Below are 25,611 nucleotides of genomic sequence, written 5' to 3'. Positions count from 1 at the left end.
AACAGGCACAGCAGACAGAATGGACAACTCATGAAACTATATTCCTAAAAATTTGGGATTAATTTGTTTCCAAGCTATTATGTATATTGGGCATTATAGAAATATATCCAGTAAACCCCAAACCAATAATTCTGGCTTTAAAACATGACATTGGATGGTTGAGAAATTGAGATGGGAACTATTCATTCTTCTGATTCCTTCAATTGGACTGCTATTTTGAACTATTTTTGCTTCGTAACACCTTTTGCTGACCTGGAAAGGGAGCAAGAAACAAACTCCAACCTCAGTCTTTCTGACTGCAACTTTTTTCTTGCTTTTGTTAATCAACATCGCTGTGGGCACTGTTTTCCTAAGCTGAAAATGTCTTGTTCGATATGCATTCATTTTTCCATATTGTGTTCCTGGACCAGATTTGTTGCGTTTCCAGTTACTCCTACTTTAACTTGTACTTTCCTCAGAGCTCAGGATGTCTTATAATGTGCATTCTTCACGTTAAACTCAAGCTTGGCATCGCAGAACTTTTTTTTTCTTCTTGTTTGCTAATCTGAGCAAAAACATGGATGTGGCTTAAGAAGTCAGTGCCTCCTTCATTACCCCATAAATTCATTATGGTGAAATCTAAACTTTCGCACTTCTTTCCCAACCCTGAACGTAGCCACCCACACATTCACAAATCTGTGGACGTCATCCAGCTTTGTCCTGTAATTCCTGATTTAGCTATTGTTTTATCTGCCTTGCACTTTGACTGTTGGTAGTTAACTAGAATTTTTCATGTGAATGAAACACTCTACTGGGTGTTGAATTTGCAATCTGGACTTGTAGGATCTGACTGTCGGGTTGGTAAAGTAATTGATATCTTGAACAATCTATTGCAGGTGATTGACCAGCTCTTCTTCCTTTGGTGAAGTTTAACCATATTCCTGCCGTTTTCAGTGATGAAAGAATGCAGTTAAGAAATACTACAGCAACTGATAGTAATATCATGACAGTCAATAGTTATTAGATGGGGATTAAGAGCGATATATCACTCCAGTATAAATGAACTTCAAATGGCTGCGTAGTAAAGTGAGATCAAAACTGCAACCATTCACTCAACTGAATCCCTCAATTAGATTGCTCTCTTTAATCAATTCCCGAATGTCTTGTATGTGGTAATGAAAAATCCATTACTGAGTGTTTTCTTTATAACCATAGAGAAATGTGCAGTATATTGTTTATTACTCAATCAAGTAATATTACAATATATTGGTTTTAAATTGAAATTAATATTTTTGATAGGAACTTCTAGTTGTGTGTGGGTTTAGTTTATTTTTTCTATTTTTTTATTCATTCATGGGACATGAGCATTGTTGTCTGGCCAGCATTTATTGCCCATCCCTAGTTACCCTTGAGAAGGTGGTGGTGAGCTGCCTTCTTGAATATTCATTCTTGGGATGTTGGCATCGCTTGCAAGGCCAATTATTTGACATTAACCCCTAATTGCCCTGGAAAAATGATGAAGAGCCACTTAAATTAATCAAATGCCCTACTGCCAGGGTGGAATATGAACTCACCTTTTCTGGATTATTAATCCAGGTCTCAGTATTACTAGCCCAGTAAAGCAACGACTACAAACTGTATCCTTTAAAGATGTAAAAGTGTGGATGATAATGTGTCTGTCTTGCTTTATTGAATTAGCCTTGTGATTGGTGAGCCATGTTTTTGGTTTCCATCTCTGACTGTTGTGGATTTTTTGGTTTCGAATCTGATGGAATGTATGCAGGCTGAAGGTCAGATGGAGGGAATTGGTCTTTTGCAATTGCAGCGTTTACAGTCACAGTAATTGTTCAAATGCTGTCCTCCTGAAAGTGTTATTTCCTGAAGTTCTGCCTCCAAACAGAATATAGCTTTTCTTATCTGAAAATAGCTTCTGCTTTTATGGTTTTTGCAACTTGGGTTTGTGCAGTGTCACATACGGAAATGTTGAAATCCAGTTTGGGGATGGACTCTGGGGTGATTGTTAGATATTGTCTTCACTTTTGGGGTAGACATTTTTTCCTTTTAGAATGTTTTCTCTCAGTCTTCAGTTATAAACCAAAGAAAGTGGGCTGGATTGTGGCTGATGTTGGTGAGTAGAATAAGTATTCTTAGATTTATGGTGTCTTATAGCTAAAGGAAGTTACAAAGATAGAGTTGACTATAGTGGACTGGGGAAATAGATTAAAAGGATAAAATGGTAGATAAGCAGTGTCAAACATTTTAAAGAGCCATTTCATTCTCAACAAAGATCTTCCACTGAGAAAGCAAGACTCTACATGAAGGATGAAATATTCGTGGCTGACTAAGGAAGTTAAGGGTGGTATTAAACTAAAATGATGCAAAGATTAGTGGTTAGCCAGAGATTTGAGAACGTTTTTAGAATCCAGCAAAGGATGACTTAAAAAAAATCAAGAGGGAGAAAATTGAGTAAAGTAACAAATACAAAAATTGATGGTAGGAGTTTCTAGAAGTTTATACAAAATAAAAAAAAGAGTAATTAAAGTAAACAATCTCCCTTCGGGGATGAGGCTGCAAAATTAATGGGAAACCAGGAAACAGCATAGTCTTCAAATAAATATTTTGTATCTGCCTTCAAAGATGTGCAGGTTAGGTGGATTGGCCATGCTAGATTTGATTTATTGTCACACGTACTGGGATACAGTGAAAAGTATTATTCCTTGCGTGCTATACAGACAAAACATAGCACTCTTGAAGTACGTAGGAGAAAAAGATAGGGTGCAGAATATCGTGTTGCAGCTACAGGTAGGGAGAAGAGCTTATTCAGCTTAATATATGATAGGACCATTCAAACGCCTGGTGACAGCAGGGAAGAAGTTGTTCTTGAGTCTGTTGGTATGTGTCTTCAGACTTTTGTAACTTTTTCCTGACGGAGGAAGGTGGAAGAGCGTATCCCCGGGGTGCGTGGGATCCTTGATTATGCTGGCTGCTTTCCTGAGGCAGCAGGAAGTGTAGACGGAGTCAATGGATGGGAGGCTGGTTTGCGTGATGGACTGGGCTACGTTCACAACCCTTTGTAGCTTCTTGCAGTCTTGGTCAGAGCAGGGGCCATACCAAGCTATGATACAAACAGATATGATGCTTTCTATAGTACATTTGTAAAAATTGGTGAGAGTTGTAGTGGACATGCCGAATTTCCTTAGCCTTCTGAGAAAGTAGAGGCATTGGTGAGCTTTCTTAACTTGGCGTCCACATGGAGGGTCCAGGACAGATTGTTGGTGATCTAACACCTACGAACTTGAAGCTCTCGACCATCTCCACTTCATCACCGTTGATGTAGACAGGGACATGTCCTCCACTATGTTTCCTAAAGTTGATGACTATCCCCTTCGTTTTACTGACATTGAGGGAGAGATTATGGTTCTCGTACCTTTTCACCAGATTTTCTATCTCTTTCCTTACTCCGTTTCGTCGTCGTTTGAGGTCTAACCTACTACAGTGTCGTCAGCAAACTTGTAAATGGAGTTGGCGCGGAATTTGACCGCACAGTCCTAGGTGTATAGGAGTATAGTAAGGGGTTGAGGACACAGCCTTGCGGGGCACCGATATTGAGGATAATCTTGGAGGAGGTGTCGTTACCTATCCTTGTTGTTTGCAGTCTATGGGTTAGGAAGTCACGGATCCAGTCACAGAGGGAGGAGCAGAGCCCTAGGCCATGGAGTTTGGTAATGATTTTTGTTGGAATTATCGTGTTGAAGGCTGAGCTGTAGTCAATAAATGGGAGTCTGACATAATTGCCCCTTAGTGTCCAAAGGTATGTAGGTTACGAGGATTAGCGGAGTCATTATATGGTGTTATGGAGATAGGGCCTGGGTGGGATGCTCTGTTAGAGAGTCAGTGCAGACTCGATGTACTGAATGGCCTCCTCCTTTACTGTAGGGATTCAATGATTCATTTAAAAGATACTAAAAACATCCTAATAATAGAAATGCAGGGGGCAAAAGCCAGGGAGGAACTGAAAACATTCATTGTCACTGGAGAAAAGGAAAAAGGCAAAGTAATGGAATTGCAGACTGTCAAGTCCTCTGGTCTGAGGGACTGCATCCTGGATTCTTAAAATACATCTTTGCAGTGGTAGTGAATGTGTTGGCTCTAATTTTCCAAAATTCTGTATAGATTCTGAAAATCTCAGAGTCTCAGCAGATTTGCAAATGTAATGCCCCCTTTTTAGGAAAGGAAAAAGTCTGAAAGCTGGAAACTATGGGCCAGTTAGTCCAACATCTGCCATTGCTAGACATTAGACATTACTGGGATCCATCATTTAAGGAAAGAGGAGCAGGATATTTGGAATACAGTCAGTTAGAGTCAATATGGTTTGTGCAGGACAAATTTATAGAATTATTTTGAGGATGTAATATGCTGGATGAATAAAGTGAAATAAGTAAATGTGATGTAGTTGGATTTCCAAAAAGTATTCAATAAGGTATCTCAAAAGGTTACCGCACAAAAAAATAACTCGTGGTGTAGGGACAATATATTGATATTGATGGAGGGCCCGTTAACTAACAGGAAATAGAGTTGGGACTTGGCAGTTCAGAGAAAGTTCAATAGGTTAATTCTTGGGTGAAAGGGTTGCCTCAGAAGAGAGGTTGAGCAGGTAGGGCCTCAGTTCAGAAGAATGAGAGGTCATCCTATTGAAACATCTAGAATTCTGAGAGGGCTTGACAAGGTAGATGCTGAGAGAATATTTCCGTCTTGTTGGAGAATCTGGAACCAAGGGGCATAGTTTCAGAATAAGGGATCACCTATTTAAGACCGATCTGAGGAGGCATTTCTTCTCCACCCCAGAGAGTCGTTGAATATCTTAGAATCTTAGAATCTCTACAACACAGAAAGAGGCCATTCGGCCCATCAAGTCTGCACCGACCACAATCCCACCTAGGCCCTATCCCCATATCTCGACATATTTACCCACTAATCCCTCTAACCTACGCAGACAGTGACCCAAGCCGGGAATCGAACCCAGGTCCCTGGAGCTGTGAAGCAGCAGTGCTAACCACTGTGCTACCGTGCCACCCAATGTGTTCAAGGCTCGGATGGACAGATTCTTGCATGATGGAGAATTGAGGATTCTAGAGAACAAGCAAGAAAGTTGAATGAGGCCAAGATCAGATCAGCCGTGATCTTATTGAACGATGGGGCAGGATCAATGGGTTGAAAGGCTTACTCCTCCTCATGTTCTAAGTATGGATTTTCAACTTAAGTTCGTACTACTTGTACAATTCAAAACTGATTTGATTTTAAGTCTGGAATTTTTACTGGCTGCAGTCAGTATATGTATTCCCTGATATCTCTCTTCCACAGCTTGTGAATTGCTACAGATATATATATTTGAAATTGTTGCATTAGAGATCATAGTACTTGATTGTTCTGAACATGCTGCATGCCTATATTGAAAAAAGGCATATGCGTTACTCATTACTATTTTTAGTAGCAAACAGAATCCATATAAATGCGCGATTCAGCTGCTGTATGGCACCATAAATTACATGACTCGAGAAAGAAATTGTTGGCACGAACTCATGGAACAGTGTTTGCTGTCTCTCTCCACATTAAACTACCTATCAACTTTCCACATTCAAATTCTAAGGTCTTCCTACAGATTTTATTAAAACCAAACATGAAAAGTGAACCATAACCTAAAATTAAGGGAGAATGGGATGGTTTTGATTCCTTCTGATGTGCAGTTCAGATTTACACTGTGTGCTGATGGAAGAAGTGAAAATATTTGCAGCATATGTTATATATCTGCTAGATGCTTACAAGTGGGGGTCCAGCAATTTATTAAGCACCGACAGTAACACTTGTGAACTATTCTTATCATAGAATCCCTACAGTGTAGAAAGAGGCCATTCGGCCCAATGAGTCGGTACCGACAACAGTCCCACCCAGGCCCTGTCCCCGTAACGCCACATGTTAAACCTGCTAATCTCCCTGACGAGAAGCAATTTCAACCTAACCCGCACATCATGGACTGTGGGAGGAAACCGGAGCACCCAGAGGAAACCCATACAGACACGGGGAGAATGTGCAAATTCTTTCCATTGTCCCACACCATCCCCTCAGCTATTGCTCTTCCCTTTTATGTTGACTGGGAGTTGTTAGTTATAGACCTCCAAGGCAAACCTGGGAATCCAGGGTGTTTCAATAAAAGGGTACCTCAAAAAGTTGATCTCCTTTGGGTTCAAAGGGTATTATAATTGCAGTTCTGCAAACTCCAAAGAATCAGTTTTACCTCCTATCAAAGTACATGTTTTGGACTTTTTTTAATTGGTGGGAACTAAATTTTGGAATTTGCATTTGAGTGCCTGAACAAGTTTGGCTGTACAACGTGCAAGAAACAATACTTTTCACTGTCTACTAATACATGTGGCAATAAATCAAATCAAAATTTACCCACCAATAATCAACACAATTGATGTGTTAAGCCAAGATGTTCATTTGTTACAGTCTCGATGGGCTTTGTGAGTGCATTTAAAAGAGTTGCAAGTAGAGAGGGTGCAGATATAGAAGTTAATTCATACTCCCAGGAATGTACATACATTTCAGGGGGCCTCCTTCTGTACTGTAAAGATTCTGTGATTCATGTTTTTGTTTTTAATGAAGCTTGGTGTTCTGACTTGGGATTTGAGAAAGAATGAAACTATATTTATTTAGCTCTGTTCTATAATCTGGATTTGATAAAGCATTTCACTGCCAATAAATTACTACCTTGCACAATAAGGCCTCACAAAATGGTAACTATATAGCTGACCAGATGATTTGTTTTTGATAATGTTGGCCAGGCTAATGGGAGTGTATTTGATCACCCATGAAACATGTTGTAGGATAGTTTCTCCACCTGAACTGAAAGGGAGAGCTTGGTTTAATGCATCATCCAAACTCGATATCTCTGACAATGCCATAGTCCCTCAAAATTATGCAAGTGTTGTACTTTATGTTAAGGTCCTCGAGTGACATTTGAACTCTCAAGCTTCTGAATATGCAGTATTGAGGCAACCGTGCCAAGAATAACTTTTTTCCAAACCTGAGTAAAAAGTCAGTGAATAGAAATAAAAGTTTTCTTGCTTCAAAGACTGGATTGCCAGGGATTGGGATCTGCTTGTGGCAGTTTGGACATCCTTTTAACTACAAGTTTTCGAATTGGGATTCCTGGCCCTTGGTCTGTGAGGAGATGGTATGGAATGTGCAAGGTATCTTAATTTCTGTGTCTCCTCGGAGTTTTGTATGTATTTTGTTGATTCATCAGCATTTTTCCTATTGCTCTATTAAAAGGATTATGTGATTTTAACAGTAGGGCATGGACGAAAGGTCATTGACCCAAAGCACTGACTCAGTTTCTCTCTGAACAAACCTGCTGAGTATTCCCAGCATTTTCATTTGTATTTCGGGTTTTCAGCATCTGCAGTATTTTACCTCTGTGATGGTGTCCATGTGTAGATTCCCTTTTTCATCTGCCTGTATAGCCAAGCAGTCCCCCTGAACATGACTGTAGTTTTCTTTATACACTTTCAAGATTTACTCTTTGTTGCTTTTATCCATGTTTGTAGACCGCTCTTGTGTTGCATTTGAATCTGTTCTGGGATTGCACTGTTGGATCTTGTGCTTCAGAAGAATTTTCTTCCAGTCCAGCAGTGCTTATAACTCCCATGTTTGGTCAATAGACTATAATTTCCAAGTAACATGTCTCCTTAAAGGCATTTAATTCTAGAACACATGTTAGACTATCCAGTTGCTAATCATAATACTTTGCTGATCTTACATACTGCAATATTCTAATTTAGGAAATGGTAAAATACCAGAATCCAAGTGCATTCTGGAAGGGATTAGTTAAAAATACAAATTGCGTCTCACTGATGCAGTGCACAACAGCTGGTGTATATGTGTGCATAACTGTAGCATGAGCCATTGACAAACATAGCCAGCATGCCTCATTGTGATTTTATATTACTGAATTAACCAAATGTAATACATTCATGTATCTATAAAATTACCACTTTAAAAACTGCTATTGTACACGGACTTGCAGAGATGTACTGTAGTTGGAATCACATCACTGATACATTTTCTTTGCCTTAAAAGTGATGTGGTCTGTTATCCAGACATTGCTTTTTACTTTATATTAAAGAGTATAATGCTAATTTTAAGAGTAAAGGAAATGTCTAGCTTGCTAAACATAAAGAAATGTGTTCGGCTGCGAGTCACTGATGCAGAAGAAATGATTGCTTCCTGAAAAAAAAACTGGAAATTGTGGTTTAGGTAATGATTTATGATTGGTAGCCAGATGTGAATTTCATTAGTCTCCAGTTTAAAGCTTGTGGAGAAACAGATGACATTTTGCCAACATTCACTGAAACGAGAGTGCATACGTGATTGGACTTCCTTAAGCCAGAAGTTTAAATAATGACCACCAGAAGCATTCATCTGAATGCCACGTACTGGAAGTGAAAAGTTGTGAACTAACAGGACCTCCCAATTTTCCCAATGTATATAATTATTTAATCAAACTATACATTCTTTTCATGCTGAATTTAGTACAATATAACACTGGTGTTAAAGCACAGTCAGCATTGTCATTAAGATTTCAGTCAAGTGTGATGGTGCATGTGAGGAATTTTCATACCATCTTCATTTCAACTAAGAACAAAACTCCCGGCGGCGCAATTCTAGATTTTTTGGGTGCTTGGGTTGTGTCCAAAGGGCGCATTTTAAGCAATGTTACGAGGATGGTGCATAAGTTCTTAAATTGACAAAATTTTAAGTAGTTAATTGAGTGTTGCAAAATAAAACATATTAACTAAAGTAAGCATGAAAATGTGAAATAGAAAGGGAATAGCGGAAACCATTCTGATGGAAACTACACCTGAAGTGCACGCACCACACATACCCCACACATTTTCTGATAATAGCTTGTGTCTTTATTTCCCTTCAGATTATTAATACTGATATGCTAAATGCACCCTTTCGCAATACTTTAATTTACCCTTTTGGTGAAGAAATTTCTCACCTCAATTCTAAAAGGTTTACCCCTTATCCTCAAACTATGACCCCTAGTTCTGGACTCCCCCACCATTGGGAACATTCTTTCTGAATCTAATCTGGTCTAACCCTGTTAGAATTTTATAAGTTTCTCTGAGATCCTCTGTGTCTTCTAAACTCCAGTGAATATAATCCTAACCGATTTAGTCTCTCCTCATATGACAGACCTGCCATCCCAGGAATCAGCCTGGTAAACCTTTGCTATACTCCCTCTATAGCAAGGACATCCTTGGACACCAAAACTGCACACAATATTCCAGGTGTGGCCTCACCAACGCCCTATATAATTGCAGCAAAATATTCCTATCCCTATACTCAAATCCTCTCGCTATGAAGGCCAACATACCATTTGCCTTCTTTACTGTGTGCAGTACCTGCGCGTGCACTTTCAGCGATTGATGTACGAGGACTCCAAGGTCTCATTGAGTATTCACCTCTCTCAATTTATACCATTCAAGTAATAACCTGTCTTTCTATTATTGTTACCAAAGTGGATAACCTCACATTTATTCTAGGAACTAAATCTAGTGGATCTTCATTACACCACCTCTATGCCCAGTAGATCCTTATGTAGTTGGACTAAACTTCTTACTACTCCAGATGTGGTCTCCCCACAGGCCTGTACAACTGCAGCAAGACTTTCTTATGCTCCAATGCCCCTTGCAATAAAGGTCAATGTGCTATTTACCTACCTACTTTTTGTACCTGCTTGGTAACTTTCTGTTTTGTGTACAAGGTTCCACAAATCCTTCTGAATATGTTCAGTAGTTTCTCATTTTAAAAAAGAAAATCTGCTGTACCAAAGTCAATAACCACTTTTCTTTAATACCTCAATGGGATGTGGGTGCTGCTGGCTACATCATTTATTGCCTCGCCAATTGCTCCTGAGGAGGTGCTGGTGAGCCACCACTTTGAACCTCTGTAGTCCATGTAGTAGGTATACTCAACAGTGCTGTTAGGGAGGGAGTTCTAGGTCTTTGTCTCCACCACTTGTGTGGCACAAATATTGTTTGCCATTTATCCCAAGCCTGAATGTGGTACAGGCCTTGCTGCATTTGGACACGACTGTTTCATCATCTGAGGAGTCACAAATGATACTGAACAGTGCAATCATCAACCAACATCCCCACTTCTGACCTTCTGATGGAGGGAAGGTCATTGATGAAGCATCTGAAGATGGTTTGACCTAGGACCCAAAGAACTCTTGCTGCAATATCCCAGGACTCGATGATTGACCTCCAACAACCACAGTCATCTTCCTTTGCGTCAGGTACGACTCCAACCTGTGGAGAGTTTACACCTGATTTACGTTGATTCCAATTTTGCTAAGCCTTCTTGATGCTATATTCATTCAAATGCTGCTTTGATGTCGAGGGCAATCACTCCTGCCTCACCTCTGTGAACTGAGCTCTGTTGATTAGACCAAGGCTGTACTGAACTCAAGAGCTGAGTGACCCTGGTGGAGCCCAAATTGAGCATCAGTGCGCACGTGATTGCTGAGTAAGTGCTGTTTGGTAGTTCACAGTGGTTTGCACTGCTGCCTGTCAGCTCTAGGGACCTGGGTTCGATTCCTGGCTTGGGTCACTGTCTGTGTGGAGTTTGCACGTTCTCCCTGTGTCTGCGTGGGTTTCCTCCGGGTGCTCAGGTTTCCTTCCACAGTCCAAAGATGTGAGGTTAGGTGCATTGGCCATGCTAAATTGCCCCTTAGTGTCCCAGCATGAGTAGGTTAGAGGGATTAGTGGGGTAAATATGTGGGGTTATGGAGAGAAGGCCTGGGAGGAATTGTTGTCAGTGCAGACTTGATCGGCCAAATGGCCTCCTTCTGCACTGTAGGATTTCTGATTCTAAGATGGCACAGTCAACAACAGCTTTCACCATTTTACTGATGATCGAGTGGCCCCGTGGGATGATAATTGGTCAGATTGCTTTTATCCACCATTTTGTGGACCGGCAATTTTCCAGGTTGCTGGGTAGATGCCGGTGTTGTAGCTGTACAGGAATATCTTGGCGTGGGGATGCAGCTAGTTCTGGAATGCAAGTCCTCAGTACTATTGCTGGACTATTGTCACGGCCCATAGTCTTTGCTGTGCCCTGTGTCTTCAGCTGTATCTTGATATCACGTGAAGTGAATTGAATTGTCTGAAAGCAGACATCCGTGATGCTGGGGACCCAAGGAGGGCACCAAAGTGGATCATGCACTCGGCCTTTCTGGATGAAGATGGTTGCAAATGCTTCAGCCTTGTCCTTTCCATTATGTGCTGGGCTCCCCCAGCATTTTCCCAAATTACACTCCATCTGCCACCTTGTCCACTCATTTAACCTGTCTGAAACCCTCTACAGACTCCGTGTTCTCCTTGCAGCTTATTTTCAAACCTTGCTTTGCATTGTTCGCAAATTTGTATAAATTATACTTGGTCTTTTAAACTAAGTAATATAAATTGTAAATACGTGAGGCCCAAGAACTGATCCTTGCATCACCCTACTAGCAATGCACATCGCACTTGAAGGTAAGTTTTTTTTTACTCCTACTGTTTTCTGCCTTTTCACCAATTATGAAGAACTTTAACCCAGCAGCAATTGGCATGGGAAATTTGTAATTTTTCCAAGATGTTTCTGGAACCTGTAACATTTTAAGAATGTTTGAAAAGAACTTGCATCAATTATAAAGGGATCAGTTGTAATTTTCTTGATTAATAAATACTGGTCCATGTGACCCTAGACCTTGTAGCAGTACCAGTAGGAAGGATTGTATGATGCAGATGCAATGTGGACAGAGATAAATAAGAGCTGCAGCAGGGGAAGAACAGTGATGGCACATTTCCAAGAAGCTGTGAGTGTAATACGGTTAAAAAGGACAACGCTGAAGCAAGGATTAGAGCAGAGAATGGGCAGCACATTGGCACAGTGGTTAGTATTGCTACCTCACAGTGCCAGGGACCCGGGTTCGATTCCCGGCTTGGGTCACTGTCTGTACAGAGTCTGTACATTCTCCCGAAGGTCTGCGAGGGTTTCCTCCGGGTGCTCCGGTTTCCTCCCACAGTCTGAAAGACGTGCTGGTTAGGGTGCATTGGCCATGCTAAATTCTCCCTCAGTGTACCCGAACAGGTGCCGGAGTTTGGCGACTAGGGGATTTTCACAGTAACTTCAATGCAATGCTAATGTAAGCCTACTCGTGACATTAATAAATAAACTCTAAACAGAATTGGACAATTTTATGGCTGTTCTTCAGTTTTACTAGAGGTTTAATAAGGAGTCTCTGGGAAATCTGTGCCATCAAGACTGTAGTGAAATTAGCGAAGATTAATATACAGTTTTGGTCACAACTGTCTCTGTGGAACTCTGATGGAGTTAAATGACAATTGTAGGTGACTTGAGGATCAAATCCATTGAGTGGGGATAGTGAGCGATCCTGCATCTTGGTGACTGAGTTGGAATGACTGAGATTGCACATGATGCCGCATTTGTGTGGGAAATGTTATGGATGCTTGTAATCTCGTGAGATAGTTTTGTTGTATCTGCAATTCCATGTGTTATTTATAGTTCATATCTGACTGCGATTTGCTTGGTAATTAATGTTTAATTTGAGTGGATTCTGATTTGTGTTATATTACAAGTTGCAAAAGGTGAAATCTTATTGGTCCAAAGATGTGCGGGTTGGGTGGATTGACCATGCTAAATTACCCCGTAGTGTCAGGGATAAATGCATGGAGTTGTGGGGATAGGGCCTGGGTGGGATTGTGATCAGTGCAGACTCGATGGGCTGAATGGCCTCCTTCTGTACTGTAGGGATTCTGATTCTATGGTAATTTAGTAAATTTAATTATTTTGTTTCGACAATTCCTCACAGGGAGCTCAGAACCAAACCTCTATTTATGTTTATAAACCCCTTGAGCCTTTATCTTGTGCAACAACCTTTCAAATGGCACCTTTTCAAATGTCTTTTGAAAAATCCAAATCTGTTATAGCCCAGATCGTCTATCCAGGGTGAAGCAGTGGCAAACACTGATGATGACATTTGAAACTGCGCTGTTACCCTTTTAGATTGAAGCTGTAAGAACCGGGACCACCCCTCCTGGCAGGAGCACAGAGCAATCGTTGAAGGACTTTAAGTGGCAGAGACACAACATGTGATGAAGCTGTGCCCCTTGAGGTCACTGGGGGAAGACACACCCCTCAAAGTCCAGCATTGTGGTGTTCATAAGGGTTCCTTCATTAAACTTTTAGTTCTAGTCCCTGTTTTGCTTCCAACCACCACCTCAGTCCCCCACACACTGATTTTACTTTCCACTCTTCTGAACCAAGATCCTTCCTTATTACTATGTTTGCGTCATGTCTCTGTAGCAGCTATTAGATTAACTAGTTTGTAGTCATTAAGCTGGACACTTCTTCCAACAAGATCACTTTTTAAAAAAAACTTTTTACAAAATCTATGTTAAAATAAATTGTGTTGAAGCTGTCATTCATTCTAAATAAAGCCCACCAACGCCTCTACTTTCTCAGAAGACTAAGGAAATTTGACACGTCAGCTACGAATCTCTCCAACTTTTACAGATACACCATAGAAAGCATTCTTTCTGGTTGTATCATCGCTTGGTATGGCTCCTGCTCTGCCCATGACCGCAAGAAACTACAAAAGTGGTGAATGCAGTCCGATCCATCATGCAAACCAACCTCTCATCCATTGACTCTGTCTACACTTCCCGCTGCCTCAGAAAAGCGGCCAGCATAATTAAGGACCCCACGCGCCCTGGACATACTCTCTTCCTTCGGGAAAAAGATATAAAAATCTGAGATCACGTACCAACCGACACAAGGACAGCTTCTCCCCTGCTGCCATCAGACTTTTGAATGGACCTACCTCGCACTAAGTTGATCTTTCTCTACACCCTAGCTATGACTGTAACACTACATTCTGCACTCTCTCCTTTCCCTCTCTGTGAACGGTATGCTTTGTCTGCATAGCATGCAAGAAACATTACTTTTCACTGTATCCTAATACATGTGACAATAATAAATCAAATCAAAACGCAGCCATGCCACATTTTGGTTATTTCCGAGTGACTCATTGTCACCAGTAAAGCACATCTCGTATTTAATTTGCTGTGTAAACTGACAAATAATTCTTATGTGCAAAGATTGTAACTTCTTACTTCATGCCAGGCTATAATTCTGTATAACTTTATTATATCAAAACTTGAAATCACCAATTTTAATATTTTGATAGCTGGAAGCTATTAGGCTACAGTGGAGAGCAATCACTGCTAAAATCACTAGACATTACAAGTGTAACTAATGTGAAAGCCAATAGTCAGCTGCATGTCGAATTCCATTTAATTTCTAAATGTGTATGTCCCACAGTTGTACCTGTTCAGCAGTCATACCATTTATTGCAAGTCTGTTGTCTTCTACTACAGCAGAACCAGAGTAGAAAGATAGATTCAGATGCTAATAAGCACTTATGTTCATCCTGATAAGTGCCAGCATGTTTATTGACATCAGTGGGACTGATGAGTGTTACGCTGATGCCATGCCATTCTGTATATCAAAGTAGGCACTGTTTTAATTTATTGTATGATGGAAGAGTCTTCTAATTACTTTTCCAGTAACTTTGTGAAATGATGGTGTTACGTGGAACTTTTGCAAATTCGTTACTGAATCTTAACAGCATGTAACATTCAAAACCAATGGGACCAATTTGTATGTCAATTAACTTTCCTTCTGCATTTCGAGCAATACACGCGTATTGTTTTTTTCCAACAGAATCCTCTCCTCTCTCCCCATTGGTTTTAAAAAGCATTTTTTCCTCCTCCCGTTTTCTTCCTTGTCCTTCAGTTATTTTCCTATTATTTCATTTTTTTTAACCAATGATCAGTAGACCATAGAGCGAGGATAGAATTTATGTTGAAGGAGAAGTATTTTGAAGGATACGCATGGTGGACCTTGTGCGCAACCCAAAGTGAACAAGCAACCAGTGTGAAAATGGGATTTGCACAAACTTGACAGCGCAATCTCTTATAGGTAATGGCATGAAGGTTAGACAAATCCGCACCAAAAGTGAAGGAATAGAAAAAGCTTTGGCAGAATTGTCCCAACCCCCTGCTGGTGGGTTTGATGGCGGGCAGGCAAGGGGGGGAAATATGGCAAGAGGCCCAGAAATCAGTTTCACGTTGCTGTGAATTTATAGCAGGAGCTTCTGGTGCCCGCCATGGCAGGTTGGGAAACCCGCCAGAGGTTGGCGTGAACCTCATTTGCATCCCATTAATGGGGTGCAGATGAATGTCTGACCCCTTCGCAGATTCCCCACGATGCCAATGGGAAAACATGCCGATACAAAACACGTTGGGAACAATGTGGTGTGCAGATGTTGAAACTTAGATGCAAATTGCCTGAGAGTGCATCCACATCACAGAATAGTGTCTGTCCGCAACCCCGGACCCTGAAGCACCTCAGCCATGGATCAGGGAAGCAGTTGATGGTGGGCCTTCTAGATTCGGTGTCATGAAAGGGGTCCATCTTCCAGCCTCAGAATGTTGCTGGAGATCCATCTTCATTCTCAAGAGGTCCAGCATCTATCTTCAATAGTGGGTCAGTGATGTTGGGCACCTTTTCAATATGGCACTCAGAAATCATCCAGGCACATAGTGTAAAATACTCGGGTGCATAATTAAAGAGGTAGTGGCCGGAAGATTTGGCATGTTTTCCAGCCACATTCCTGTCCCCACCACAGGACTCAAAATGAGAGAATTCCACCCCTTCTAACTAACTGCTGTCACATAGCTTTGGAGTTGTCTGAGCATTCTGTTACAATTTCAGTGCTTTAAATAAAAAGGAACATTTCAAAAGCACATGCAACTTCTAAAAATGTGGTTAATGTGGTGATGTGGCATTTAAAATAATGCTTGACAGCCTTCTAGAGGGCAGGAAGGATTTTTCAGGAGGCTTAATTTTGTAGAAAGTACCTCCACATATATTGGAATTAGAGACCAACCCTGCTTCAGTGCTAATGCGATAGCTTTCAACATGACTTTTATTGTTAATTCAATAGTTACAATCTGGAAATTATTTGACTTTTGTAGAATGAGACTTCGAGTGAACTTTTCCCAAAAAAAAGGCGAGTGTCAGGTTTTGACTCAAAACCAACATGTTTCTTCCGAAGAAGCACAGCCAGGTTATCACTCCAGATCTTCTGACATTTTGTCAAAAAATCGCAGGGGGGCATGCTTTAGGCTGCCATTCCAGCATTGCCTCAGAATCGGCAGGCCTGGTTCCACAGAGTTCAGGGCACCAGTTTTAAAGGTACCCCCGATCTCAAGGTCAAAGTAAAAGATCTCGCACCCCCACCCCATCATCGCAAATTGGGACATCATTCCCCAACCCCTCCCACCCACACACATAATGGGAACCCCCAATGGGATTTTACAAAGGCCCTTGCCCCACTACTGGTACTGCCAGAGACTGTGCCAGGGCACTGCCCAGCCATGTCCCTCACCACTCTGGTACTGGACTCACCTTCGATCCCCCAGCATGATCATCAGGACTGGTTTCCGTTTTTGGAAAGGATTCCTGTGGTGGGAGGAACATTTAACAACCCTGCAAGCAATGGTATTAAGCTGTTTAAGAATATTTAAATACATTCAATTTCATGGTAATCAGGTTCACACTTCAAACTGGAATCGTGAAGCTGCAAAATCCATTACAGCCCTCTTGCAAGAGTTAATGGCCAGAATGGGATTCGCACCCATGGTGAAAGGGCCCAGAAAATTGTGGCCTTTTTATCAGCTATACTGTAAGGTTGCCAACTCTGTCTAATTTTGAATACAGATTTAAAGCTGTTGTATTGTTTCTTTGAGCAGTAAGATACCTAAAATTGAGGTGTATGTTTTTACATGATTTCGTAATTCCTTTCTGCATCACTTCATGCTGCAGTGAGGAGAAAGCAAAGTTACCGCAATGTGTCCATGTGCATTGTATTGTCATAATGCTGTATTGAGTGGAATAACATTGCTCACAAATGTTGGGGGCATAGATATACTTCAAGAATTAGTTGTGCATCGTGGTATTGATGTGTATCTCAGCATTATTATTTGTTCACACAATTTATCACTGTTTTGTACAGTGACCTAATATAGAAACCATAGACATTCCACAGTGCAAAAGGTAGAGCATTTGGGTCATTGAGTCTGCGCCATCTCTCCAAACCACCCCCCCTCTCCTTAAGCAGCCTTAACTTAATTAAGTGAGCCTTATCTGCAGTTTGAATACGTTATTTTTTTAGAAAGTGCCTCTTCTCAAGTACCTCTTCTGTATAGATTATGTTGCCTATTTAAACTTGTGGCTGCTTTTTATGCACTCTCTCCTGCAAATTTGAATCGGGTGCACTTATTGATGTCAACGAAAGGACCACAACTTCAAAACAGTAGTCCTTGCTTATTCGGTTTCAAATGAAATCTAACTTGGTTTCAGTTTGACAAGGAAGAGCTTTGTTCATTCTGACGTTACACTGTTAAATTAGCTCATTTGAAATGAGAGGCTTGCAAATTATAAAAGAATGCATAGAATTGCAAGGCATTAACAAGCTGGCAGAGTCATGGATAGATGGGTGAGGCAGCTGGAATCATAGAATCCCTACAGTACAGAAGGAGGCCATTCAGCCCATTGAGTCTGTACCGACCACAATCCCACTCAGGCCCTATTCCCGTAACCCCACACATTTACCCTGCTAATCCCCCCGACACTGGGGTCAAGTTGGCATGGCCAATCCACTTAACCCGCACATCTTTGGACTGTGGGAGGAAACCGGAGCACCTGGAGGAAACCCACGCAGACACGGGGAGAACGTGCAAATTCTGCACAGACAGTGACCCGAGGCCAGATTTGAACCTGGGACTCTGGCACTGTGAGGCAGCACTGCTAACCACTGTGCTGCCCCCATTGCTCATTGCAGAGAAATATGCAATCACATTGCGGGGAGCAGGATCGATAAAAATCAAGAGAAGGATCAGATATCTGGGGTAAGAATGCATTGGCCTGGGTTTCGACGGCACTTGTCACTGATCTCTAAGGAAGCTGACCACAAGCATTAAGCAACCGCTGAAACATGGATTTCGTCTTTGCTGATAGTTTGATTCTGCTGCCAATTCTAAGGGATCTCCATGTGTTTAGCAGCAATAATGTCATTAAAAGCGAGGTACATTGAAGAATTCTCACAGATAGCAACCCAAGAAATAAAATGCTCTGTCCTTCACATTTTGAAAAAAATAATATTGTGGTAAAAAAAATTGGAACATAAACAAGGAAGCACGGTAGAAGTAGAAATAGCAAAGGTTTGTTTTAAATTCCATTAAAAGACTATGGAATTATCATGTGGAAAATAGTCATTCCACAAATATAAAATTAGTTTTTCAGGGCCAGAGAGGTTGTGAAGAAGTAGTTATGATTTAGTATGCCATTTAAAAGTCAGTTTATAACTCATTCGACAAAACATAGTGATTTTACAGCAAAAATATCATGTCAGTTCTATAATTTCTAAAGAATTGCTCTGTGCCAGAACTAATGCACCAAGTGGAAGAACAGAAAATCACTGACAGCAACTTCTGAATTTCAGCAGATTTAACCATTTACGTGCTGACAGTTTCACAGTTGTAATTACGGTGAACGTTGACTGTTTCACCATCATTGGAGCTGCAACATATAGTCTATTGATCTTTAAAAGTGTGAGTTCCAATGGAAAAGACCATTGCAGAATCAAAAGCCTTGGGATTCTGAATTTGATCTATGAGGCATTTCATAAACATTTATTGCTGAATGTGCTTTTTTATATTATACTTTAAATGTTACCACTGCAAGTTTGCAGTATTGGATGCTCCACCTTCTCCACGATTATCCTCAACACCGGTGCCCTGCAAGGATGTGTTCTCAGCCCCTTACTGTACTCCTTATACTCTTATGATTTGGTGGCCAAATTCTGCTCCAACTCGATTTTGAAGTTTGCTGATGACACCACCATAGTGGGTCGGACCTCAAACAATGACGAGATGGAGTACAGGAGAGTGATAGAGAATCTGGTGAACTGGTGTGACGACAATAATCTCTCCCTCAATGTCAGTAAAATGAAGGAGATTGTCATCAACTTCAGGAAACATAGTGAGGGCATGCCCCTATCTACATCAACGGTGATGAAGTGGAGATGGTCGAGAGCTTCAAGTTCCTAGATGTTCAGATAACCAACAATCTGCCCTGGACCCTCCATGGGTACAAGAAGAGGGACGGAATAGAGGGATACAGACCAAGTAAGGGCAGAAGGTTTTTCATTAGTTTAGTTAGGACATCATGATCAGCACAGGCTTGGGGGGCCGAAGGGCCTGTTCCTGTGCTGTACTTCGTTCTTTGTCCAATGTCAGTAAAATGAAGGAGATGGGCATCGACTTCAGGAAGCATAGTGGAGGACATGTTCCTCTACATCAACGGAGACATAGTGGAAATGGTTGAGGGCTTCAGGTTTTTAGGTGTCTAGATCACCAACAACCTGTCTTGCTCTCTCCACGCTGACGCTGTAGTTAAGAAAGCCCACCAACACCTCTACTTTCTCAGGAGGCTAAGGAAATTCGGCATATCCACTACGACTCTCTCCAATTTTTACAAATGCACCATAAAATCATTCTTTCCAGATGTATCACAGCTTGGTATGGCTCCTGCTCTGACCAAGACCGCAAGAAATTACAAAGGGTGGTGAATATAGCCCAGTCCATCATGCAAACCAGCCTCCCACCTGTTGAGTCCATCTGCACTTCTTGCTGCCTTGGAAAAGCAGCCAACATAATCAAGGACCCCAAACACCCCAGATGTATGCTCTTCTGCTTCCATCAGAAAAAAAATACAAAAGTCTGAGATCATTTACCAGCTGACTCAAGAACAGCTTTTTCCCTGCTGCCGTTGACTTTTGAATGGACTTGCCTTATATTAAGCTGATCTTTCTCTATATCCTACCTATGACTGTAACACTACATTCTGCATCCTCTCCTTCTCTCCTATGTACTCTATGAACAGTATGCTTTGCCTGTATAGTGCATAAGAAACAATACTTTTCTCTGTATACCAATACATGTGACAATAATAAATCAAATAAAAAAAATAAAATTGGCTCAGTGCCTCTGAATGAAAAGTGGTTGAACAAAATTAGCCCAAGATTTTCCTTCTGCTTTGTTACTCCATGATGTATGGGATCTTGCAACCATTCTACCTAATAACTATTTGGTATCACAGAATACAGAAATATGAAAATTTATTGAATAAGATGGGATTATTGGATCCTTGGTCATTTTCACCACTATGATTTGCCTGCCTCTTGCAGAAAAATAATACATTTGAATGCTAAAACACTCATTCTAAAGGCGCATTCTATTTTTAAACTATAAAGCAACGGATCAGACTGAGCAGTTAAACTGAAAAAGTAAGGTGACTGAGCATTGGGATTTGCTTTTTTTTGTCCTACATGATAGCTTACTATAAAGCAAACTTTGACCACAAGGAAAACTGTCAGCCCAGGCCTGTTGCTGCTGTAATTAACAGGTGGTCTATTGATAACACAAATGACGCAGTTGCAACTCTTGCTAACGTGCTTGAGGCCACTTTTAGAGAGTGAATCAACAAGGCAAGTGAAGCTTGTTTGATTGACCTGACAGTGATTGGCCCACAGCTGGAAATTTCAGTCAATCGAGCTCCCTTCTGTAGTCTGTAACTGAAGGCAAGTGGCCGCAAGAAGCTGCTGTGAAAGCTGAGCTTCTGAGCATTCTTTTATATCCCTGTAGTTTTTGGCTGGATTGATTGTCGCTTGTGTCTGTGCGACTGGGTCCCAAACAACAGGTTTGTTTCTTTTCATAACCACCCATTAAGGCTTTGGAATGTGGGCTGCAAAAAAAAAGGCAGACCCTGAAGTGACTTTCCCGGATTCATACTTCGCCCAAGCCAAGATCCTTGTGATGTATGATCTACACTGAGTATCGCAGCACAAAGACGATTTGTTAAAACTGCAAGGAAGCTGTTTCTTTTCCCTGTAGCCACAATTTATTGCAGCAGGATTTTTATTTTCAAAATACTTTTTTCCAATCTGAGTCTCTATACTCACTCTTTCTTTGACAATGATGATAAAGGACACTTCACTACGGCAAGATCCAGACTTGAGGAAAGAATTGGCTTTGCTAGCCCAGGGATGTGACCTTGTCTTTCCGTCGAGATTCAAGAAGAGGCTGAAAGCTTTTCAGCAAGTGCAGGTTGTGCTCTGTTTCTACCAATTTAATTTTAAAGCAAAGCCAAAAGGGTGTGCACTGTGAATTATCAGGACTTGATATAAACTGTATATTTGGGACAAAAGTGATTGCTCAATAATTAGGGACCTTGCTTATCAGTAAACAGTTAATTGTATTTTTAGAAAGTTATCAATTTTATATAATTTACTTTAAAATATAAATAGTATCCAATTATCAAGCACTCTCAGTAAAAGTCATTCAATGAAAATTACTTTAGGTTGTCATTTCAACAAAACAATGCACTGTGCCGAATTTTATAAATGGACTCGAATTTTCTTTCTGGCAAGATGCATTTTTTGGGGGGGGGGAAAAGAAGTAGACAACAAGATCTCTAAACCTGTAGGGAAATTGTAAGGATTTGGAAAGCTGAGAATTGCAGTCAGACAATACATGCTATGCCTGCGCGAGTGACACTTAGTGTTTTTGTCTTTCCCTCCCCTCCCCATATTTCTTGACTCTTGTGCTCAGTAAGTTTCTAATATTGGTTTTGTCACATGGGAAACTGAGACCCTATCGAACCCCCCTGGTTCATTGTATCTGTAAACTGATTTACTGTTCATTTGTTATTTTCTCCTGACTATCTCCACTTTATTTGACAAGTTAAGAATTCTGTTCGGATGTCACTGCATTTAAATTTTTTGTCCTGTTTAGCAATGAGTGGGAGCTCCAGTGATCCATTGCTTCCATTCTTAACATATTCCTTTAATCTTCATTCAGTTTGCAATTCTTTTATAGAGTAGAGAAGCCATAAACATATTGGCCTGGATTTATAGTAGGAATAACAGAGTATCAATGAGCACTGTCGTTGTGGAATAAATCAGACAGAAACTTGGAGCAGGCGTGCAATTAAATTTAGGAATCAGGAAGTTACTGTCCAAGTTGCCCTGCTACTCCACAAGTTTCACTATACTTGTAGTTTACAGAGAGATTTGGCATTAAAGCACATAAAGGCAGGAACTTTGTGGTACTTACCCACTGAACATGCCAGAAAAGTTAATGTTTGCCCAGTCAAGTGCAGGTGAATTTCTAAATATGATCAGTCTTAATTGATACCAAGCAATCTCCTCTGGCACTAAAAAGTTACTTTCACAAATGTGTGATTTTAATCATTGTTGGAGATTTGATTTTAAAAAAAAGTCTATTTCTATCTTTAATTCTTCTTCGTTCATGCTATTATTTTTCTTTCTGTACATGAATTTGCATAGAGTATTTAATGTAAACGTACATTTGCCATTTTAGATTTATTTCTCAGAAGGGTCTTCGCTCTGATTTGTTGAAGTGATACACTGTTGCTTGACCTCCTCATACAGCTCCCAGATTACTATAGAGGGCCATGCTGAAATAGAATTTTTTATAATTCTTTCATAGGATGTGGACAGCACTGGTAAGGTCAGCATTTGTTGTCCATCCTTAATTTCCCTTGAACTGAATGACTTGCCAAGCCATCTCTGAGGCAATTAAGAGTCAACCACATTGCTGTGAGTCTGGAGTCACAAGCAGGCCAGGCCAAGTAAGGATGGCAGATCATAGAAATCATAGAAACCCTACAGTGTAGAAAGAGGCCATTCGGCCCATCGAGTCTACACCGACCACAATCCCACCCAGGCCCTACCCCCATATCCCTACATATTTACCCGCTAATCCCTCTAACCTACCCATCTCAAGACACTAAGGGGCAATTTTAGCACGGCCAATCAACCTAACCCACACATCTTTGGACTGTGGGAGGAAACCGGAGCACCCGGAGGAAACCCACGCAGACACGAGGAGAATGTGCAAACTCCACACAGACAGTGACCCAAGCCGGGAATCGAACCCAGGTCCCTGGAGCTGTGAAGCAGCAGTGCTAACCACTGTGCTACCGTGCCGTCCTTCCTTAAAGGATATTACTGAATCAGATGGGGTTTTACGACAATCAACGATAGTTTTGTGGTCACCATTACTGAGAGAGCTTTCAATTCCAGATTTATTAATTTGTTTAAGTTAAATCTCAAGTTACCACGTAAAAATGCACAAAACGACAGTGGGCTGCTGATCTTTTCTGACTGTAGCATCTTGTCCATGATTATTGGCAAATTTACAATTCTGGGAAAGCTGCAGTGTGATTTGGGAAGAAGTGGTCGATCTACCTGGTCACCATCCCTCTCGACCCTTCCATTGCTTCTGTGTTATCAAACTGCTTGACTGGCATCTTGCATTGGGTGAAACAAAATTTCCTCCACTTATACTTTGGAAAAGTCGAAGCCATACCTTTTAGGCCCTACCATGAACTCCATTCCATTCCACTGATTTCCTTCCCCTACCCTGGACCCTGTCCCAAGCGGAACCAATTTGCAACCTCAGCGATCTGCCTTTCTACAGTAAAGGTGCTATATAAATGTCGGTTATTGCTGATGTGCAATTTGAGAAATGGCTAATATTCAGTCTAGAAGGAAGTTTGAGTAAGGAAGAAAATCATGAAGCTAAAAGCAGCAATGCGAAATCTACATATTTGTTTCTTTATGAACTGGTTCTGTTCAAGCACGTTCTTCAAAAGAGTAACCAACTTTGCTTCACGATAGTTCTGCAAGAACCTAAATCAGAGTAAAACAGCCGAATGTTTCCCATTCTTACTTCCTGTACAGATATTAAGCATTTGGTTTGGTATATATTTAGCATGAGGGGTTTGTAGGTTGCCCATTTGTAAACATCTATAAATCTAATCCTCACCTGCTGATTTAGACGCTAATAACAGAAGTGTGAATAACCCACTTTTTAGAGCAATTCAATGTGTTTTCTCTTTGACAGTTTAACCAAAAATGATGGTACAGAACCTCAATAAACTTGCACTAATTTTGTCAGGTTGCTACCAGGAATTAATCAATCTGGATCTTACCGTTCCAAAACATTTATGATACCAATGTTGAGTAAATAACTGAGGTGGAATTTGTTTTGTATCTGAATTGGAACTCATTCTTGTAAAAGTTTTGATGTTGCTTACATTTTTATTTGACCACAAAATAAACTGCTTGTGTAACCACTAGAGCCAGTTCATTGTTTAGTATTCATAACAGTATGGTATAAAAGTGGCAGAAATCACCTATAAGACTCAAGAAATATTTTCTGCCAGTCTGACCACAAAGCTAGTAGATCAGGGGGCTTGCAATTTCTACACCTGAGGGAGTTCAAATTACTTCATATCCTGAGGTGAGGGTTATGATTTTTTTAAAGGAAAATGTGTATTGCAGTGAATCATGATTTTATTTGGTGTTTTTTGAAAATGATGCTGGTCGATGGACCAAGGAAGGTATTAACTGAATTTGTGCCATAAGATGCAAATTATAACTTACTTATACTCTTGGGTACATCCTTGTGTGTGATAATTTATTAAATTTTCACATCAGTGGAAAATTGAGACCATTGTACAATCATAGTTTGTTTGGAACAACAGCTTGTATTTACATACATAGAAACATAGACATAGAACAGTACAGCACAGTACAGGCCCTTCGGCCCTCAATGTTGTGCCGAGCTTTGACCAAAACCAAGATCAAGCTATCCCACTCCCTATCATTCTGGTGTGCTCCATGTACCTATCCAATAACTGCTTGAAAGTTCCTAAAGTGTCTGACTCCACTATCACAGCAGGCAGTCCATTTCACAGCAGGCAGTCCATTCCACACCCCAACCACTCTGTGTAAAGGGTTCGTGGTGGGAGATACAGGACGGATATCAGAGGTAGGTTCTTTACGCAGAGAGTGGTTGGGGTGTGGAATGGACTGCCTGCAGTGATAGTGGAGTCAGACACTTTAGAAACATTTAAGCGGTTATTGGATAGGCACATGGAGCACACCAGGATGATAGGGAGTGGGATAGCTTGATCTTGGTTTCAGATAAAGCTCGGCACAACATCGTGGGCCGAAGGGCCTGTTCTGTGCTGTACTGTTCTATGTTCTATGTAACCTACCTCGGACATCCCTCCTATATAAGACCCTCGTCAGACCCCACTTGGAGTACTGTGCTCAGTTCTGGTCGCCTCACTATAGGAAGGATGTGGAAAAGATTGAAAGGGCGCAGAGGAGATTTACAAGGATGTTGCCTGGATTGAGTGGCATGCCTTATGAGAATAGGCTGAGGGAGCTCGGTCTTTTCTCCTGGGAGAGACGAAGGATGAGAGGAGACCTAATAGAGGTGTATAAGATGTTGAGAGGCATAGATCGGGTGGACTCTCGGAGGCTTTTTCCCAGGGTGG

The 25,611-nt window shown here is 41.0% G+C and overlaps 1 protein-coding gene across 6 annotated transcripts in view; it reads left to right on the top strand.

Moving 5' to 3' along the window:
• Nucleotides 1-25,611, top strand: part of ppp2r3b (protein phosphatase 2, regulatory subunit B'', beta) — a 134,550-nt gene that overhangs the window by 22,824 nt on the left and 86,115 nt on the right. The window contains exon 1 of one of the 6 annotated variants that reach the window (XM_078222475.1): nt 2,019-2,107. The exons of 3 other annotated variants lie outside the window; for them this stretch is intronic. In XM_078222475.1, the coding sequence (XP_078078601.1) occupies nt 2,102-2,107 (6 nt within the window). In that variant the 5' untranslated portion in view covers nt 2,019-2,101. Of the gene's footprint in view, nt 1-2,018; nt 2,108-20,701; nt 21,348-25,611 lie in introns of those variants that run through there. 2 more of the 6 variants (XM_078222474.1, XM_078222473.1) reach the window with 2 other exon arrangements.

This window comes from Mustelus asterias, chromosome 10 (genome assembly GCF_964213995.1).
Source record: "Mustelus asterias chromosome 10, sMusAst1.hap1.1, whole genome shotgun sequence".
Taxonomy (NCBI): domain Eukaryota; kingdom Metazoa; phylum Chordata; class Chondrichthyes; order Carcharhiniformes; family Triakidae; genus Mustelus; species Mustelus asterias.
This window is presented reverse-complemented; position numbering and strand designations above follow the sequence as displayed.